The sequence below is a fragment of the Sceloporus undulatus genome, chromosome 1, assembly GCF_019175285.1.
Source record: "Sceloporus undulatus isolate JIND9_A2432 ecotype Alabama chromosome 1, SceUnd_v1.1, whole genome shotgun sequence".
In the NCBI taxonomy this organism is placed as follows: Eukaryota; Metazoa; Chordata; class Lepidosauria; order Squamata; family Phrynosomatidae; genus Sceloporus; species Sceloporus undulatus.
In genome coordinates, this window is record NC_056522.1 from 204,168,162 (window position 1) to 204,189,515 (window position 21,354).

Genomic DNA, 21,354 nt, shown 5'->3' on the forward strand with positions numbered 1-21,354 from the left:
ATATGGCTCAAATCTCTTCCAAGAGCGCTTCTCACATTTCCCTGCTCCACTCTGGCACCTATCTCAAGTTCCCAGGACCAAGGCCTCCCATTGCCACATCTCCTTTTGTTTCAGCATGGTTGTATAATGCAGATTGACACCACTTTAACTGCCATGGCTCCATCCTACAGAATCCTGGGAGCTGTAGTTTTGTGAGGCACCAGCACTCTTTGGCAGAGAAGGCTAAAGACCTTGCAATGATGCAAATCCCAAAATTCAATAGAATGGGGCTACAATATTTAAAGTGGTATCAAACTGCATTATTTCTACAGTGTAGATGCAACCTGAGTAGTAATACTGTGCAACTGAGGTATGTGAACTTCCTTAAAACAGCTTCCGAAAACATAAAATAAAACCAAGCCTCTCCCATAGATTTCTATGGAATATTTTCATTTTTGGTGCATGTTTAGCATAAAACGACACATACATGCTTGCCTTAAAACCTGTCCTACCTACCTGTGGTACACATCCTGCTCTCTGGTATTTCATGTCTGCCTGTTTCCTGGCTTGTATTACTCACAAAATAATCAGATTTATTTGATTTAGGCAGTGTACTCATTGGTTCAGTCAAAGTCGTCTTGTAACCTGAAGCAAGAGATAAACCATCCAAGGAGTAAAAATTGACAATGTACTTCTTACTTATAGTCATTCATCATACAGTGCACCTCTCATATTTGAATCTCCCTAGGAACACTGACTGAAGCAACTAAACAACAAGGGTTTTAGCACGTGTATTACAATCACAACAAGTGGCACACAAGTGTATGCCTTCTTTATCACTCACCCAAAGTATCAGGCTGCTTTGAGACGACTCACATAGGATTGTTTTTCAAAGGATCTGGAGAAGTCAGATCATCTTACACAATTTTGTAACCTGAGAGGAACAAACAATCCGTTTCAGAAACTAGTCCTCGCTTTCACCTGAACCAGTCTTCAGGTTCTGGTCTGCGTCTTGAATGGTGGTCCATGATGAATGTGAGATGCAATTCACAATGTTTAAGGGACAGGAGTAGACACCTATTGTGGCATTTGCACACAGCTTGGCTCTCTCTTTCAAACAGCAGGGACAAAGCACAGCCCTAGTAGAGTATTTTGTGCCCCATCATCTCTCTGAAACTGTTCCTTTGGGGGGGGGTGCTTCATGGCTTCTTTCAAGGAAGTTCTCAGGGTGACTATTTACTTATTGGCAGTGCCTTGCAGATTTTAAGAATTCATATGGCTTCTGACAGATCCCGAGGTGAGTATTAGGCACCTCACTGTGACAACACCCAAGAAGAGGCCAGAAACCTAGACTATTTTGAGGCTGAGAGAGTGTGACTTGCCCAAGGTCACCCAGTGGGCTTCCATGGCCGAAGTGGGCTTCAAACCCAGAGTCACAGTCCAAACACTGGAACCCCACAAGAAACACTTCCTTATGTGCAAGGTTAAGGTCTGATCTGACACAGCTTTTAACTGCCCTGGCTCAGTGCTATGGAATCCTGGGATTTGTAGTTTTGCTGCAGAATCCTGGGAGCTGGAGTTTTGTAAGACATTTAGCCTCTCTCTCTCTGTCAGAGAGAGCTCTGGTGCCACAGTAAACTACAAATCCCAGTATTTGACAGGATGGAGCTTGCTCTTGGGTTGCATCCGCACTGCAGAGTTAATCCAGTTTGGAACCGCTTTAACTGCCCTGGCTCAGTGCTAGGGAATCTTGGGAATTGTAGTTTATTGTGGCACCAAAGTTCTCTCTGACAGAGAAGGCTAAACTAGTTCCTTGGATTCCCTAGCACTGAGCCAGGGCAGTTAAAGCGGTGCCGAACTGGGTTAACTCTGAAGTGCGGAGACAACCTGAGAGCAAGGACCTACAAACAGCGCGGAGGCTTACAGCAGAACTGTGGATACGAAGCAGAAGCCTCTCTCTGCTGCTGCTGCTGCTGCTTATCAACCGGATGCTCTCTGGAGGCTTCTTGGCTTGGCAGCCCTGTCGACTTCGGGTTTCTATTCGGAACCCTGTCGACTTCCGGTTTCTATTCGCAACCCTTCCGGCCGCTTCGTCTCTATGGTGCCTGCCTCTAAGCCTCCGCCGGAGGACTTCTCCCATTGAGGTCCCTCGGAGTCGCCTTTGCCACAGCGACCCCTACCGATCGCCTCACCTAGCCCCGCCCCCTTTTCAGTTGTCATCCTCAAGGACTCCGTCATTTTTCAGAGGAGGTTTTACCATTGCCTTTCCCCCAGTGGCCCCGAGGTCACCCAATTACTGCCCCACCGTGGCTCCAACCGGGAATCGAACCCGGCTCCCCAGAGTCCCAAGTCCAACGCTCAAACCACTACGCCACGGGGGCTCCTAAGGCCCCGCCCCCGCCAATAGTGCAGAATGAACCTACTATTGGTCGCGAGGTCAGCCAATAGGTGTCCTCCTTCTCGCTGAGCGCGTGGAGTGATTCCCATTGTTCCCGCCAACATTCGAAGCCAGCCGCAGGGGGCCATCCTTGCGTCCTTGGTGACGGAAAGCGGACCAATCAGGACGCCGGGCGGTGATTGTGACGCAATCACTGGTTCTGGTTGGGCGGCAGCAGCAGGTGCCTGGTGTGTGGCAGCAGGGCTTGAGGCTGAGCTGGGCTTTGGGAAGGGGCCCAGGAAGGAGGAGCCTGGCTCTAGGCTGGGCTGAAGGTAGGCAGCAGGGCTAGGGCTAGGGAAGCACAGGCCCCATTGCCCTCCTCCCCTAAGGATCCGTAGCCATGTTTTGGGGGTCATTTTACTCACAAGTCATCAACCCCCCCTGATTCACTGAGTGTAATGGCAATAGCTGTGGCACAGATCCTAAACACACTGCAGAAATAATAATCCAGTTTGAGGCCTCTTTAACTGCCCTGGCTCAGTGCTAGGGAATCCTGGGAACTGTAGTTTTGGGAGACACTGAGCCTTCTCTGTCAAGATTCTGGTGCTCAAAGAAACTACAATTCCCAGGATTCCCAAGCACTGAGTTTAAAAACAGTCTCAAACCAGATGGTTTTCTGCAGTGTGTTTTGGACCATGAACCACAACCAGCCCAATTAAAACTATACCTTTCGTAATAATACTACCACTACTACTAATAATAATCTTTTATTGATATCCCGCCTACTCCGATTAGGACCAGGGCTTGTACTTGTGCAGCTTCATGTGGTAGAAGTGAAGATTTAGTAAGAGGTGATTTTAAAACAACAATAATAATTTCTCTAAATAATAATAATAATACCAAAAGCATCTGAGGAAGTAGACTGAAGCCTAGGAAGCTCCTGCTGCCAACTTCTTTCTTCCAGTTAGTCTCAAAGGGACTCCAAGAACCCAGCCACAAGGAGGGTTTTCATGGCCAAAGGCATCCGGAAGGGTTTTACCGTTGCTGCCTTCTGTGTAGTTCAAACAAGGGTTGGCTCTGGAGCTGCTGGAGAAGAAGACTTAAGAATGAGAAGGGCAGCTATGAAAGAATTGGACAACATCCTAAAGAGTAAAGATACACAGCAGGACACTAAAGTTAGAATCACCCAAGCCATTTTATCTTCCAGTCTCCATGTATGGATGTGAGAGGCGGATAGTGAAGAAAGCAGATAGGAAGAACATTCATTTGAGATCTGGTCCTGCAGAAGAGTGCTGAGGATACACAGTGGACGGCCCAAAAGACAAACAAATGGGTCCTTGAAGAAACCAAGCCTGAGCTTTCCCTGGCAGCCAAGAAGCTCAAACTGAGGCTGTTGTGCTTTGGCCACATCTTGAGGAAAAACGAATCATTACAAAAGATAATGATGCTAGGTTGAAGGCAGTAGAAAGAGACCACATGCCAGATGGATGGACTCAGTTGAGGAGACCACAGGGCTGAGCCTACAGGACCTGAGCAGAGAGGTTGAGGATAGGGGGGCTTGGAGATTTCTGATCCACAGGGTCACCATGAGTCCATATCAACTTGAAGGCAGCTAAAAGCAACAAAGAACGCTTGGGCAGAGAAAATTAAAGAACTTGTAAAACTCCATAGGATGGAGCTACAGCACTGAAAGTGGGGCCAAATGGCATGCTTTCTCCAGTGCAGATGCACCCTCAGAGACCCTTCTTCATCAGTGTCACTCCAACTCCTGCTGCTGCCCAGCAGCTGTTTGGCACATTTAAGTCTGGCTCTTCAGCAGAAGCCTGCCTACCTGGCATGGGAGACCCTCCCAACAGGAATATGCAATCTTCACCACCACAGAAAGGGAGTGCCAGTGTCAGCCTTTCTCCATACCTGACCTAATTTAAAGTTTTAATCTTTGTGGTTAAAAAAGGGATGAATAAGGGGATAGAACTGTATAAAAATTAGGTCCTTTCTCCATACCTGGCCTAATTTTTGAACACCTCTGTCATGTTCCCCTTACTCATACCTTTTTAACCACAAACATTAAAACTTTTAATAGAATACAAGCTTTCATTCTTGATTGTTTTAGTTGTCCTTTTCTGTATTTTCCCCCAGCTGTATATCCATGGCCAGAGGCTGCACCATAATTTTTTATAAAGGTCTGTGCATGTGTTGGTGGATTTCAGTTCCTTTCCTAATAATCCCCAACATGAAATTCACTTTTTCACAACAATTTCACATTGACATAAAGTCAACATTTTCCTCAAGCAATACAATGCAACACCAAAGGTCCCTGTTTTTTGTATTGTACTACCCAAGACAGCATGTCATAGTGGTTTGAGGGTTGGACTATGGCACTGGAGACCAGGATTCACTTCCCAGCTCAGCCATGGAAACCTTGAACAAGTCACATCCTGTCAGCCTCAGGGAAAGAGAAAGGCAAGCCTCCCCTGAACAAATCTTACCAAGGAAACCTTAGGGTTGCCACAAGTCAGAGATGACTTGAAGGCACACAACACACAAACACCTGAGACAACAGATGTTTTGGTTTTGGGTTTTTACCCCAAAGTTCTTGACTTTGCACATGTTTACATTGAATTGCATTTGGCTTTTTTTATGCCTATTGCCCCATTTGGAGAGAACCTTTTGGAGCTCTTAACTCTTCCTTTTTGTTTTAACCATACTAAATAATTTGGCATTTTGAGCAAAGTTGGCCATCTCACTGTTCACTTATCTGAACTTCAGATCATTTATGAACAAGTGAAAAAGCACAAATCTCAATACAGATTTACAACACCCCACTGAGAGAACCAAGCTATTTTTCTTATGCTTTATCTTTCCAAAGCTGGACCTTTCTTTCCTCCAGCTGCCAGGTTTAACCTACTGATAAGGAAAAGACATAGGATGAGTAAAGAGTTTGGACTGAGCTGGCTCTGAAGTGATGGATGAGTATGTCAGATTCATTCTCTCCTCACCTTCCTCACATGAAGAAGGTGATAGAAGAGCAAAGCACACTCTTCTAACCACACTGAGAGTGGAATTCAGCCAGTTCTTTAAGCACTGGCTGAGAACACCTGGCTTCATTTCTCACTTGTCTTCCCCAACATGGTGAAAGGTGAGGAGAGAAGCAAAGCTGACTTCTTAGCCAAAGCACAATCTGGAAAAGTTCAGTCCAGCACTTTAAATACTGATGTCAGGAGACATGACTGTGGCCCAACATCATCTGGCACTAAGTCAGTAGATGCACAGTTTTTTATCTGTGAGCTGGCTTGGGTCCCTCAAGGAAGAAAGGTGGCATACAAATGAAATAAAATAGAATAAAATAAAATGCAGCCCACAAATTAGGTCCTTTTACCATACCCATTCTACTACTTTGTAGCACTTCTTTCCATGGGCACAGTATCCTACTGATTTTCTCAATGTTGTGTGCCTTCAAGCGATTTCCAACTTAGGCAAACCTGTCATGGGATTTCCTGGGGCTCAGAGTATGTGGCTCGTCCAAAGTTAACCACTGGGTTTCCACAGCCAAGCAGGGAATTGACCCCTGATCTACAGAGTTCTCTGCTCAAACCACTACAACTCTACCCGACAAGTTTTTTCTTGGTTTTCATACTATAAAACACAGCACTCCAAACTCCTCAATCTTCACTACAAGGCCCCTAAGGTAGGAATGGGGAAAGTAGCAGGTCTGCCACTTCCTTTTTTATTATTACATTCTCAATTTGGCAATAAAAAACATTTATTTTGTATTTATTTCATTTTTATGCAGCCTTTCTCCCAGAAAGGACCCAAGGCAGCTCACAAATAAAAACATTTTAAAAACGTATTACATAAAAATAATTAAAAACATCAAATAAAAACAATATACAATTAGATACACCCCATATAACAAACATCCCATATAAAAGCCATCCCATGATTGTATATTAAAAGCCTGCCTGAATAAAATTGTTTTTGCTTGCCAACAAAAGGCAATCAAGGAGGGGGCCAGACTAGCTTCCCATGGGAGGGCATTCCAGAGGGGTTTTGGCCTTTGGGGCTTTCCCGCTAGGAATTACACTACTCAAACTAAACATCCCCAGATGCCTATGTATTTCTTTTTGTCTCATAAACAAAAACCCTGAGATGTTCTGTTTTGGGTGGAGAGGGCGCAGCCCCACTATTTGACCTTCTTCTATACTTCCTTGTGTATAAGATTAAGATCTAATCTGCACTGCAGAAAATTATAATTCCAAATCAAAAACATAAACCCTCATCAGATCAGTAGTTCACAATATCAAAGTAAATTACTTTATGGTGATGGCTATATCTTTTGCATATAAAATAATCCAGTGATCAGGAATCCACAGAGGGGCAGAGATCCATTCTGATGATATAAATTACCCTGCATCCTGAGTCAGGAGATAGCGGCAACAGGCAAGAAATCCCAACCATGAAAAAAATGAGATAACAGCAAGCACCCTGATAGCATTCCTGGAAGTGCTGACTTGGCAGTCAACTAGAGGACATTCCCTGGATGACTGCCATGGGCAGTCAATGAGCATGCAAGAAAGATCACACATCCTTGCCATAGCACCGGTGTCCAGTAAGCAGAGAATGGCTCAAGTCAGAAAAGCAACAGAGCCTGCTGGCGATGGGAAAAAGATAAGCTTCTTTTCTCCATTGCAGCATATTTCCCCCTTTCTTCACTTAAATTTCCTGCTCTCTCATTTCTGGAGGTGATGGAGGTTTAGCAATGTGAATGTCACTATAAGGGGGGGGGGGGGAGCTCTCCCAATTACTATGGAGGAGAATGTGCTGATGTTGAAGCAATAAAGACCAGCAAAGAAAGTATTTGCTTGTGGAATGGGATTGGAGGAGTGGGGAAGTGACCGTCAGATAACTGTAACATGGATGTGAGGACAGATATAAAAAGAGGGAGTTGTTTTAAACACATAGTTTCATCTCTGCCATTTCTTTTTCATAGGTTACCATGGGCGATTTTGAAAAGGGTAAAAAGATCTTTGTTCAAAAATGTTCACAGTGCCACACAGTTGAAAAAGGTGGAAAGCACAAGACAGGCCCAAATCTTTGGGGTCTCTTTGGCCGTAAAACAGGACAATCTGCTGGATTTTCTTACTCAGATGCAAACAAGAATAAAGGTAAAAACTAAGGCATGGAGAAGCAGAATGATGGGAGGCATTGAATGGAAAGTAAATAACTCAAAATCATTAGCTCAGTATTAGTTGTATAATGACAGTATTCCTAAACAATTTTGACCCAAGTTATTTATGGTAGTATAAAAAACATCACTGGGAGATTACTTCACAAATCAGCAAATCTTGGGGATGCAGTGAATTGGGAGCTGAATCTTTAAGCTTATGCCTGCAAAAAAGGCTCCAATGTTCTCACTATCATCTGTAGCAATTTAACCTGTGATTTGAGTTTAGTGATTTGTGGATTACAAGATCCATGTCCCATTCGTACAAATACCCGTAGGACCAGCCTCAAGAGCCCCAGTGCTATCAGTTTGTGTCAGAGCTGTGTGACAGCTGCATTCCACCCCTTTCATGGCACCACTGGGGGGGGGGGGAAGTAGGACAAGTCATACCCCCTGTTTGTATACAGTATTTTAAAGGCAATCTGATCTGGCCAGAAGTCAGATTATCAGTACAGTACATGCTTTCATTAGTATAGAAAGGTTTGTAGATGCTTTCTAGGGGCAAATTTTGTTAGCTGCATCAGATTGCAGTCCTGTCTGAGGTAAATCTAACTGAATACAGTGGGCCTTGCCACTGAGTCAGCTTTATTGTAATTAAAATATTAAAATAACGGAGATTGAAGCCAAGAAATCTCCTAAAGTGTAAAGATATTTAAAATGTGCTTTAACAAAAAATCCACATTCGCTGGGGTTGGAGGCACAGGACTCCTGTGAGTGTGGAAAAAACGCAAATAACTAAAACACTATTCTTTTTACCTGAGAGAACATTGCTCTAGAAAACTCAATGTCTGCCAGACATTGACCATAGACTTCCACTGGAGGAGCTACAAATGCCTAGCGGAGTGCTCTCTTAGAAATCTGTAGGTCCTTCAGTGCGACTTTTGGTTAAAGTTGACCATAGAGCTGCACTAGAGGACCTAGAGATTCCTAGAGAGAACATATTAATAAAAACCGTGAATAATCAAAGCTGCAAATATGGAGAGATGAGTATACAACTGAGTACTAAAGTTAGAATCATCCAAGCCATTGTATTCCCCATCACCATATATGGATATGAGAGCTGGACAGTAAGGAAAGCAGATGGAAAGAAGATAAACTCATTTAAGATGTAGTGCTGGAGGAGGGTTCTGAGGACACCATGGATGGCCAAAAAGACAAACAAACAGGTCCTAGAACAGATCAAACCTGAACTCTCCCTGGAAGCCAAGATGATTAAACTGAGGCTATCATATATTATGAGAAGGCACAACTCATTAGAAAAGGCAATAATGATAGGAAAGGTAGAAGACAGTACAAATAGAGGAAGGTCCAAAACACATTGCAGAAATAATCCACTTTGAGATTGCTTTGACTGCCCTGGCTCAGTGCATGGGAATCTGGAAATTGTAGTTTATTGTGGCACAAGAGCTGACAGAGAAGAGTAAACGTCTCATAAAACTACAGTTTCCAGAATTCCATAGCATTAAGCCAGGGCAGTTAAAGAGGTCTCAGACTGGATTATTTCTGCATTGTGTATTGGACTGAAGACTGCATACCAGATAGTTAGCTTGCAGGCCCTTACCAGAGGGATTGAAGACAGGGGTTCTTCAAAATGTTCATCTACAGAGTCACAACGAGTCGAGGTCGATTCAAAGACAGTTAACAATAGCAACAACAATTTAAAACTTAGAACAATAAAAAATGTAAATGTTATAAAAATGTATTAAACAACTGAATAATTTTAAGTTTAACACAGTCTAAAACCATGTATTTGGTTTTATAAAGTCATTAGGCTTCCAAAGTCTTTAATAAAAAGCCAGGTTTTAAATTAAATGAACATTTCTGCCAATCAGGTCTCCAAGTGGAAGGCATTCTACAACTGGGGTGGCACAGCAAACAAGTCACTTTCCCACATCCTCACATAGTTAATATAAGGCAGGCATACATAGGAAGAGGCAGTCCTTCAAATAGCAAGGTCCCAAGCCATTTAGGGATTTAAATGTCATTACCAGAATCTTGAATTCAGACCAGAAGGGTACCTGAATACAGCTCAATTTCTTTGAAACTGGTGTAATGTGGTTTCCATTAGCCAATCTAGTCAGCAGTCTATACATTTTGTACTTGCCTATAGGTTCCACATTGTCTTCAAGGATAGGCCCATCAACATACAGTGCATTGCAGTAATCTAAGCAAGAAGCTACCAATGCATATGTGCATAATACTAGCAGAGGTTGGGAATGTTCTTATTTCAGATCGTAGCTCTTGGAATCATCAGGTACAGTGGTACCTCGGGATACGAAATACCCAGGTTACGAAATTTCCGGGATACGAAAAAATCCCATAGGAAATAATTGTTCCGGGTTATGAATGTTTTTCGGGTTACGAAAAATTTTTTGGTGCTTTTTTCGGCTTTTTCGCACGGAATCGCGGCTTTTCCCCATTAGCGCCTATGGCATTTCGGCTTACGAAGGCTTTTCGAGTTACGAAAGCGGCCGCGGAACGAATTAATTTCGTAACCCGAGGGAGCAGTGTATCAGTCATCCCCCATTCGGATGGAAGATTCTGGAAGTTGTAATCTAAAAATAATTTTTCCAGTCGCTGCACAGGATTTTAATGTTAATGGTGACATTTACATTTTGAAAGAACAGTTTGCTTGCTGTATTTCAGCATGGTGGTCTTCTTTTCAATATTTTTAGATGCCAACATGTAATAGGGTGTGTTTAACAGTGTCCTTCTACCAATAACAGATAATTCTGGTTGATTAAATTCTGCTTGTCCATTCAGCTGGGGGTAGGACATGGTTACATACAACTCAGTAACTCTTACATGCCTATTTGTGTAGGGCAGGTGTTATGATGATGGGCAACAGAAGATAGTCCTTTACAGGGAAGGCAAAATCCTGCCTGTTGTTATTGGTAAAATTTATGTCTTGTTTTTCACAAAGAGCTCAAGGGAGCATAGCATCCTCACAATAACCCTGTGTAATAGGTTAGGTGAATTATGACTGATCTAAAGACACTTTAGTTAGTTTCATGTCTCAAACATTGTAAGCACCACATCACAGTTCTTTGTCTGCACTGTGATGGTTCAGCACTATGACAGTTAAAGCAGACAGTTAGAACTGGGCTGCTAGTTTTCTTTTATTTTCAGTTAAATTAATTGTTCTGACAAGGCTAAATAAAATTTCCCATGCCACCTCTGTGTGTAGCAGGGAGAGAGCTGTTTAATTTGCATGCTAGTCTCAGGTACCAGGCCTAACGGAAGGGCACTTAGTGGAAGTTGTTTGGAGAGGATTTGCAAGGTGGTTATTGCTATTTCCACACTTGTGGTCATTGCTTTTATATGCCACCTTTTTCCTAGAGAATAACCCAAGTGGGATCCCAAAAATAATAAATTAAAACCTAACAATAGCAGTTCAAAAACAATTAAAATAACCACATTAAAAGGCATACAAAAATTAAGAATAAAATGAACACCCCAATAAGAAGTTTCCTTGCAAACAATTAGATATTTAAAATGTGCTTTAACAAAAAATGTGCTTTCCTTGCCAGGAAAACAAGTGCAAGGAGAGAGTCAGCCTACTTGGAAGGGAACTCAAGAGGGTGGGAACAGCCACTGAGAAGGCTCTCTCTTGTGTCTCCCCAAGCAAGCCTGTGATGGTGTCAGGACTGAAAGAAAGTCCTCTCTTTTAGATCTTAAGAGTCTGGCAGGTTTGTCTAGGGAGATACAGACCTTCAGATAGCCTGGACCCAAAACATACAGGGTTTTATAGGTCAAAACCAGCACTTTGAATTATGCCCAGAAGTGTGCCTGTAGCTGGTAAAGCTGTTTTAACAAGGGAGTTACTTGTCGCCCGTCAGCATTCTGGCCACAGCATTTTCAACCTGCTAAGGTTTATGAACAGTTTCCAAAGACAGCCTCACACAGAGTACCAACAGATTGTAGTCAAGGCTTACATCATCGTAGTCAGACCTAACTATGAATTAGTTTAACTTGACAGCTAGGTAACCATGATTAGGGGTGCTTCAGCATACATATTTGCAATCCCAGCTTTTTTGGTATTTTCTTATTAAGACAGAGGTAATGCTAGTTGATAGAGAGCCAGCATGGTATAGTGGTTTGTGTGTTGGACTAGAACTCTAGAAACCAAAGTTTGAATCCCTGCTCAGCCATGCAGTCATACTGGGTGATCTTGGGCAAGTAACACCCTCTCAGCCTCTCAGAGGAAGGCCATGGCAAACCACCTCTGAACAAATCTTGAAAATAAAACCCTGTAATAGGGTCACTTAGGGTTACTATAGGTCAGAAATGACTTGAAGGCACACAACAACAAATACCACTTGGCAGGGGAGAATACATGAAAGGGAATTGAAATAATTAAGGATTTGTTGATTCTCACGTGTAGTAATTGACTATCAGTTCTGTTATATCTAAGACGATAATGATTAGAATCGTTGTTTTTAAAGAGGTATAACATAAACAAATCTAGCTAATATAGAAGCAGCCACCTAATTCTAATTATTTGAACTACTGTATGTATCTAGGATGTATGTTTATGACATGTGGCTCAAATACAAGTTTATGAAACTCACCTTGATTGTATGCACTACATATTAAATGTGTTCAAATAATAATGAAAAGTGAATTGTCTTTGACATTCTTTCTCCTTTTTTTAAAGCTTTCGAATTTAGTACATAGCTATTCAAGTTTATTTCCACATATATAAGCCAAATGATTCTGAGGTCTGTCAAGGTATATTGAAACATAAAGCTATGGCCATTAGTCAGATATGAATAGAGTGAGAAACAGATATTTTACCACATTCTAAATTTTGTAGGTATTGTCTGGGGTGAAAATACATTAATGGAATATTTGGAGGACCCAAAGAAATACATTCCTGGAACAAAAATGATCTTTGCTGGCATTAAAAAGAAGAATGAGAGAGCAGATCTCATTGCATACTTGAAAAAAGCAACCTCTTCATGAAACCATGCAGCTTCTGTGATGTCACAAGAATTTCCAGTTGACATTATACTTGTGGTACAGTTGATGCTTTCTTCTTGTCCTAGTGTTTGTTCATAAGGCATTACCTGAAAGAAAATAAAAAGGTTGGCCTTTTTAAATACTTGTCTCCCTACTACCAAAACAAAGTGGCTTTGTCTTCTTTTTATATTCATCTTTTTAAATTCATCTCTTTATATTCATCTTTCATATTCAAGTCATTACATTCATCTTCTCTTCCAAATATTTCCAAATTTATTTGTTTCTTAATATTATTTATAGGCTGCCCTGTAACAACAAAGTTCTCACAAGAAAAGTAAAATAATTGTGAGGTCAATAATGGTAGAGTTTATTGTATAGAATAAACGAAAAAAGGCTTAGTTTAATCTGTCTGTGGCAGTGCACAACTGGTGGCCCACCAAGACATCTGTGGCAGACCACTAGGAGCACAGTAAACCTCTTACCTTTGCTGTCTGCCTGGAATAGGCAGAAATAGGGGTTGGGCTGAGTTGTTAAGCACATGGCAAGTAAGACAGTATGGCAACACTGGAGTAGTGTCGCTGCCCTTGTGAAAAGTGACCCTACACACTTCAGTTGTAATGTCTTATTCAAGCCAGCTTTTGAGCAAAATCAATGAGACAGCAGACTGCTCCTCACTCTGCAGAACTCTGCTAAAGTAAAAGAGAAAGAGCTGACAAATGCAATCAATCTGAACGAAGTCAAGGGCAAAGACTTTACAATTCTGGTTACCCTTGTGTCACACTGAGGTTGAGCTTAGCAGGGTGTCTAAAACCTGCAAGATTTTTATCCACTTGAATTTAAAATGTTATCTCCCACTATTATCGTCAACATTTCAAATATGTCAGGATAGAATTCCATAACCATAATTTGGGATTTGGCTAAACTTGGATGTGCGAAATGGAAACTGATATTCTGGGAAGTGGAAGAACATCCAGAAATTCAGAACTAGGCATGGTGTGGGGTTTGATGTAAGTCATAGCTGGGGGTGGAAAGTATTTACTGAATGGCTGGCCAGGGTTTTAATTTGACATACATGTTGACATATATAACATCTCTCCACTGGAGAACTGAAGCATTGTCAGTAATCCCCTCAAGGGCAGAATACACAGAGCTAGTAACTTCTCATTAGTTGGGATAGCAGAAGGGTTATAGCCCAAAGGTGCTTGTTGGAGCAACCCTGTTGAAGCAAGTAGATTTGAGTCAGTGTCTGGATCAGAATTCCCAGTTGGATATTCTTGAAAGTCAAACGACAAGTTATGAGGAATTCTATTCCCCGCAGTCAACACACTTCTTTCCAATAGCGTTCGTGTTTGCAAATTATGCCTGAGTACCAATGACCAATCACAAAATAAAGCATGCTAAATACAGATAGGGTCAGCCTTGTGCAATAACAAACAGACATATTGCACACTTATGGGAACATCTGTTCTAAATAAATGCTAAGTGTATAAACAACAATTTTATTACGGCATAGAGCCAGTATAAAAATACCCTAGGCCTGTTACAGACAGCCAAAATAAAGCTGCTTTGAGTCAGAGTGGAGGTATGGTGTTTCAATGATGCATGCAGCCTAAGAGTCCAGAAGTCGCACCAAAGCCACGCTCCAGCCCTAAGGACTGGAGCGTGGCTTTGGTGTGGCTTCTAGACTCTTAGGACGCATGCATCATTGAAACACCATACCTCCACTCTGACTCAAAGCAGCTTTATTTTGGCTGTCTGTAACAGGCCCTAGTGACCAAGTATCCACGTAGACACAAAACAATGTCAATACATATCAGCGGGGGAACAAAAATGGCATAAAACTCTCAGTAAGCGTATCATAGTTCCATCATGATCTTCTGAAGTAAAACTTGAAAGTAATGCCTTTCTAAAATGTATGTTTAACTAAGGAAGTACAGCTGTTCCAGTTGTCCTATAGTGCAGATCAAGCTGGACATCCTTTTACTGACTTTCAGAGAGTTGTGGCTATTCCCTCAGCTCAGCCAAATTCTTCAGTGGGACAAGCTCTTCAGATAGTATTTACCTGAGAAGATGGATGAAGCTTCAGCACCCAATCTGCAATTCCTTTTGCCTATGGGAAGGCAGTGATTATCAGCCTTCCTGCCAGATGGCCTGCCAGACATCTTGATCTACAACTCCCAGAATCCTTGATCATTGGCTTTGGTGGCTTGAGCTCCTGGTCCTATATGCTGTATTGAACTGGATTACACCTTTGCAGAACTGTTTTTGCAAAGCAGTCAAGCAACTGGTTCCACAAGGGTTTGTGCAAAAGATTTGGACAACAGCTGGTACAATGTTTATTTTTTTTAAAAAAACGATTGACTGTCAACTTTGCACTAACTCTGAAAATATACCAATGCTAGTGCAAATGAGTCTTCTGCTAGCTCAATTACATAATGCCTACATGTGTTCAAAAGCCAAAGATTAAGAGCCACAGTATTGGATCAGCACCAATAACTTATTTGCGCAGAGCAAGGGTCGTGATAATGACAAAACATAAAAATAACCCCCTTTATGGAGAGGGGTGCTTTAAGAGATTGACAGGTGAAGGGGCTTCCTCTATCTGAGCTAAAATGCACGTAAGCAGAGTATCTGGAGAGATGATCCAGTTATACTTGCCTAAAGCCCAAGATTCCTCCTAGTTAGTTGCAGGCAGGATTTGCTAGGGAGGAAAATCCAACCTGCATGTTTGGGGCGGTGCTTGGGTAAAGTGTGGAAGGGGGATATTATATTGGGTCTAATCTGGGAGATTCTAAAAGAGACAGGTAGTCTTAGGCCTGTTACAGACTGCCAAAATAAAGCTGCTTCGGGTCTCTTTGGAGGTATGCTGTTTAAATGATGCATGCACCCTAAGAATTCGGAAGCTGCAACAAAGCTGCACTCCAGTGCTTAGGAATGCAGTGTGGCTTTGGCGCGACCTCCGGACTCTTAGGACCCATGCATCATTTAAATAGCATACAAAGAGACCCGAAGCAGCTTTATTTTGGCAATCTGTAACAGGCCTTAGCTTGGATCAGAGCAACATGGATGCACTTGAAATTAAAACAAATAGATTTTAAATATCATACTATACATTTCACATACTCTGTGGTTTAACTCACTGTGGTTTGCAACTGTAGTGTGATAGTACTCTTTCCATATGAATGTAATAGCACTGGCACCATGAAGGTTGGAGTCACCTCTGTTACCCTCAAAATACCCCAGTGTGGCAACTCATGCTGTCACCCAAGGTGAGTACCGCCACGGCAAAGGAGAGGGCCAAACATGCCCTTTTGTGATGCTGACTACAATACACATCAATTAATTTGATTTCAGACACTCTCTCAACCTCAGAGCTTCTACCAGCATCTGGGATTCCTTGGCACTACAATTCCCAGGATCACCCAGCCAAGATGCCATACAAGAAAACATAGAATCAGAGAGTTGGAGGAAGTCATTTAGTCTAACTCCCTTCTGTCATGCAGGAATACATAGAATCACAGAATCCTAGAGTTGGAAGAGGTCTCCCAGGAGCCATCCAGTCAAACCCATTCTGCCATGCAGGAATACACAGAAAATCATAGAGCCCAAGGCCATCCAGTCCAACCTAATTCTGCATGCAGGAATACATAGAATCCTAGAATTCTATAGTTGGAAGAGACCCCCAAAGGCCATCCAGTCCAACACTCTCTCCTCAATTTCGTAAGAGGTGGGCCATTGCCGTCCTCTAAGGCTGAGAGAGTGTCCCAAGGTCACCCATACTACAATTCCTGAGCCCACGTCTGACCAAACAGAGGGGAGAGCTAATATTTTGAGCTGCAGCTCCTGACAGACCCATGGACACAGGATTATGAGCGATGCAGTAAAAAAAGAGGGAGTCCATCCAAAACAACTACTATGACTTCCATCAGTGTAGTTGATTAAAGTAGGGAAAGTCACCTCTCCAGATGTAGGATTGCAGCTCTCAGGAATCCTGGCTATGGACAATGCTGGCTGTGGCTCGTGGGAGCTGCAGACAATCAGCATCTCTAGAATGTCATGATTCATTTCCCACCTTTTTGTTTAAAATGTGTTTGTTGATATAGACATGCTTATGGCAACTCTAAGGCAATCCTGTCACAAAGTTTTCTTGGTATGACGGGTTCAGAACTTCAGGGGAGGTTTGCCATTGCCTTCCCCTGATGCCGAGAGAGTGTGACTTGCCCAAAGTCACCCAGTGGGTTTACATGCCTGAACTGGTGTGCATATCTCCATAGATGTTCTTATTGTTTAAACTATAAGGCCAGGGTTTCATTCCCACTGGGCTATGAAACCCAGTGGGTGATCTTGGGCATGTCACATGCTCTCAGCCTCAGGGAAAAGCAATGGCAAACCTCTTTTGAACAAATCTTTCCAAGAAAAACCCATGATAGGGTTACCATAAGTCAGAAACGACTTGTGGGCACACAGCACAGCACATACAAGTTTATAGTCACCTTGAGTCCCTATATTAAGAGAAAGGAGAGATATAATAAATAAATAATAGAATAATAAATGGTAGCTTTAACTTTTACCTTTACCTTTCTTTACATGTATCGAGCAAAACCCAGCATTTCCTCCCTGGCAAGCATCATAACAAAACAACAAGAAAGAGCCAATTAGCAAGTAATTGGTAAGACCCTCTGGAGTAACCAATATCTTGTATGTTAAACCAGCAGTGACGCTTTACATCCCTACTGTGGAGCTGCTCTCCATGGGAGGCTAGGCTGGCTCTCTCTCTCTACTCTCTATTTGCTGGTAGGATAGTTTTCTCTAAACAGGCCTTCAGCTTCTAATTGATGGCAGTATCTTTTAATGGGAGGGGCTGTATTTTCCCCCCTTCCTATACTCTGAATCCATTTCTGCTTTCCATGGATTGCCTGTTTTTTTTTTTTGTTGTTGTTGTTGTTTTTTTTTTGGTGCTATATATTGTTTTAGGCATATTTTATTTTAACTTATATTGCAAACTGCCTTGGATGCCATATCAAAGGAAAGGCATGACATAAATAAAATTAATAAGGGAAGGAAGGAAGGCAAGCAGGCAGACTGAAAGCAATGGGACTTGTCTGAGTAAGCAATCATAGGATGAACCACACAGCTCTCCAGTGTGGCTACAAGGAGGATTGCTGTCAACAATGCCCACTGGTTTAATGTGTGTACCTCATTCTTCCATAGTGGCAGGATGTACACAGTCATGGTAACACTGTGTCCAGTTGTGGGCACCACAATTGAAAAAAGGATATTGACAAGATGGAGTGTGCCCAGAGGAGAACGACCAAAATGGTGAAGGGTCTGGAAACCATGCCCTTACGAGGGGTGACTTTTGGAACGGAATAAATTTAGCCTAGAGAAGAGATGGTTAAGAGGTGATATGATAGCTCTGTTTAACTATTTGAAGGTGTGTCAATAATGAGGATGGAGCAAGCTTATTTCCTGCTGCTCCAGAAAATAGGACCCAGAACAATGGATGCAAGCTCCAGGAAAAGAGATTCTACCTCAACATAAAGAGGAATTTCCTGAAAGAGCTGTTCAAGAGTGGAACACAATCTCTCAGAGAATGGTGAAGTCTTCCTCTTTGGAGGTCTTTAAGCTGAGGCTGGATGGCCATCTGTCGGGGATGCTTTGATTGAGATTTCCTGCATGGCAGGGGTTTGGACTGGATGGACCTTGAGATCTCTTCTAACTCTAAGATTCGGTCTAGTCTAGTGGCAAGAATCACACAGCTTCTCCATATTAAGGGATTGCTAGTTCAATCAGCCCTAGCCAGCTGAACCAATGGAGGAAGGATGCAAGCCAAAATCCAGCAGTCTCCCTAAGCGCTAAATGATTCCCACCTACTCCTGTTTAGTTACAAGATGAATAAACCACACTTATAGCCCATTCAACCCCAAATAACCAGAGCCGAGTGTGGGATGTGGTTTTCTCCAAGGGGAGAGGCAGGTAAGAAAATATGCTGCTGATGCTGATGGTTATTACTCCTCTGAGCCCTGATTGTCAGGAAGTGCAGCATGCCATGCTGTGCATGTACACTGGCTGCTCCAGAGACTGGAACATGACCCAGTGGATTCAAATGACAAGAAAATAGATTTTGCCTAAACATTAGGGAAAACATTATTGACTATAAGAGCTGTGGAATAGACTGGTGGTGGGTTATCTTTCTTTGGAGATCTTTAAATAGAGCTTAGACAGGCATCCCTCAGAATCCGAAAGCTACTTGCCCCCCTCCTCCTCTGAGGGGTGACCAGGTTGGGGGGGGTGTTACGGTGTGTAGCCTGACTGCATGTGCCCTATGGCAAGACCCCTACAGCTGCCACGTTGCTTCTGGACTTTGGGGGAAAACTGACCCCTGCCATCTGAGGGCAGTGGGCACACACACGGCTGACCACATGTCTTCACCACAAAAGAGGACAAGGCACCGCAAAATGATCTCTCAGAGGTCTAGTCACAACAAACCTATTACAGGATTTTCTTAGCAAGATTTGTTCAGAGGGATTTGCCATTGTCTTCTGAGGCTGAGAGAGTGTGACTTGCCCAAGGTCTCCCAGTGGGTTTCATGGCTGAACTGGATTTGAGCCATTTCTTCAGAGGTGCACTCTCAAATCACTAGTTCTCTTTGTTCTTTGTCTTCTGTGTTTTATTATGCTTGTTACTGTTGTTGCTGTTGTTGTTGTGTGCCTTCCAGTCATTTCCAACTTATGGGCCCAGAGGACCCTCCCTCTCTTCCGACTGCCAGTTCCTGGTGACCCTCAGGTGAAACTATCATGGAGCAAGCTTTGTCAGAGGGGGATTTCCATTGCCATCCTCTGAGGCTGAGAGAGCATGACTTGTGTGTGTGGTGCCTTCAAGTTGCTTTCGAATTATGATGACCCTAAAGTGAAACTATTATGGAGTTTTCCTAGAAAGTTTTGTCAGGGGGGTTGCTGTTGCTAGTCAGAGGCTGAGAGAGTGTGCCCTAAGTTTTTCCCCCTGGAAGTCCCACCTCCAGAAGGTGGAAGTCCTGCCCCCGAAAGCCCTGCCCCTGGCATTGGGTGACACCTGGTGTGGGAATGCCACTGAGTTTGGGCACTCGATCTCTAAAAGGTTCACTACCACTGGCTTAGGGAGTGCTTTGGTGCACTGGTAAGATGTACAGAAAAGTAATTGCTATTGCTATATATGTATTTGTGTGTATATGTTGGTGAGTATGTGTACGTATGTGTTTTTATGTGTGTGTGTGTGTGTATTTGTATGTATGTTTCGATGTGCCTGTACATACAGTCGGCCCTCCCCATAGGCGGGTTTGCTTTCCGCAGCTTTGAGCTTATGCAGAAGGTGAGCCATGGCAAATGTAATGGGGCATGTAGCTGTGCCATGTGCCCTGCCCCACACCAATATTTTCAGTGGGGCTTGAGCATATACTCTTTTCCCCACATGCTGGGGGGGGGGGGCGGTTCTGGAATGGATCCCCCTTGTATGGGGAGGGTATGCTGTGTATGTTTTTATATATGTGTGTCTGTGTGTATACAGTATATGGGTGTGTATGTGTACATGTGTGTCTATATATATGTGTGTGTATAGACACGTGTATCTATCTATCTATATGTACTGAAACATGAGGCATGCTTCATGTTTCTATATATATTCATGTTTCAGTGTGTGTGTGTGTGTATATATATATATATAGTGTGTATATATATATGTGTGTGTGTATATATATATATATATATGCTTCATGTTTCAGTGTGTGTGTGTGTGTGTATATATATATATATATATAAACATGAGGGATGCTGCAAGAGGCGTGCTCAGCGGAGCCTCCTCCGTCCTCCTCCAGAGCTCCCTCAGAGCCGGAGCAGCCGAGGCTCGAGGCCAGCCAAGGGGGGGGGGGGGTTGCTCTGCAGAAGCCCATCCCGCGACCAGACCCTTCGGCGGAATCCAGGCCTCTCCGAGTCCTTGCAAATCTAGGACGGGGATTTAGGTCAGAGTCTTGGGAGGGAGGCGCCGAAGTTTGTGGAGCAGCCATGTGCCTGAGTCCCTCCCAGCCAGGAAGAACCCTGCTTCTCCCTTTTGCCCTGATAGATACCAAGAAGGGAGCCGGGGCAAAGGGGGCACACACGAGATCATGGCCCCCATTGCTCCCAATGAGGGAGAGGGAGACCATGTATATACACACACATACACATGTACACACATGTACGTATATACACACACACATATTCCTGGAGAGAACATATTAATCAAAATCCGTGAATAACCAAATCCTCAAATATCAAATTAAAGCGGTGTCAACCCGGATTATTTCTGCAGTGTGGAAACAGTGCCTCTGCCCAGTGGAGAAATATCCCGGTTTGAGACCGCTTTATCTGTCCTTATTCAATGCTAGGGAATCCTGGGAAGTGGAGTTTTGTGAGACACTTAGCCTCCTCTGTCAGAGAACTGTGGAGCCACAACATGCATCTACTCAGCATGCTGTTCTCCATCGACTCCATCTACAATACTGTTCCCCGCAATCCCAGGGGAGGAGGAGGAGGAGGAGGAGGCCCAGGCGCCGCCAAATGCCGGGCATTCATAGAAGGATAATGATGATGATAATGATAAAACAGCAGGGCAAGGCCGAAGAGAGAGAGCCGCAAGCCCTGCTCCTCTGCAGGGGAGAGGCTCTGTCTTCGGGGACTTGCTCCTGGGCAGAAGCCGGGAGAGAGGACAGGTCCGGGAAAGGAGGCGGGGCTGCCTGGTGGGCTCCCTCCCCCTCCCCACCAAGGGGGCGGGGCCAGGGGCGGGGCTTAATCCTGGGCAG

General features: G+C 43.4%; 2 protein-coding genes and 1 long non-coding RNA gene across 5 annotated transcripts in view; 2 read left to right on the forward strand and 1 right to left on the reverse strand.

Moving 5' to 3' along the window:
• Positions 1 to 281: 281 nt before the first annotated feature.
• LOC121918999 lies at positions 282 to 2,233 on the reverse strand. The gene is made up of 3 exons (XR_006101368.1): positions 1,904 to 2,233; positions 824 to 913; positions 282 to 624 (listed from the first exon to the last, which is right to left on the reverse strand). It is a non-coding gene; the product is annotated as an uncharacterized LOC121918999 (long non-coding RNA).
• Positions 2,234 to 2,452: 219 nt separating this feature from the next.
• On the forward strand, positions 2,453 to 12,709 carry LOC121918998 (cytochrome c). 3 transcript variants are annotated; one of them, XM_042445151.1, is made up of 3 exons: positions 2,453 to 2,604; positions 7,347 to 7,521; positions 12,397 to 12,709. In XM_042445151.1, exons 2-3 carry the CDS (start codon positions 7,353 to 7,355, stop codon positions 12,543 to 12,545), a joined length of 318 nt encoding a protein of 105 aa, XP_042301085.1. In that variant the 5' UTR covers positions 2,453 to 2,604; positions 7,347 to 7,352; the 3' UTR covers positions 12,546 to 12,709. The 3 variants fall into 3 exon arrangements, with proteins under 3 accessions (XP_042301085.1, XP_042301086.1, XP_042301084.1); XM_042445152.1 differs by having other exon boundaries at positions 2,459 to 2,597; XM_042445150.1 differs by having other exon boundaries at positions 2,540 to 2,688.
• Positions 12,710 to 17,114: 4,405 nt separating this feature from the next.
• The window catches only part of PDE11A (phosphodiesterase 11A), a 206,106-nt gene continuing 201,866 nt past the window's right edge, over positions 17,115 to 21,354 (forward strand). The window contains exon 1 of the mRNA XM_042445148.1: positions 17,115 to 17,211. The gene's annotated coding sequence lies outside the window, so the exon portion shown is untranslated. The remainder of the gene's footprint in view (positions 17,212 to 21,354) is intronic.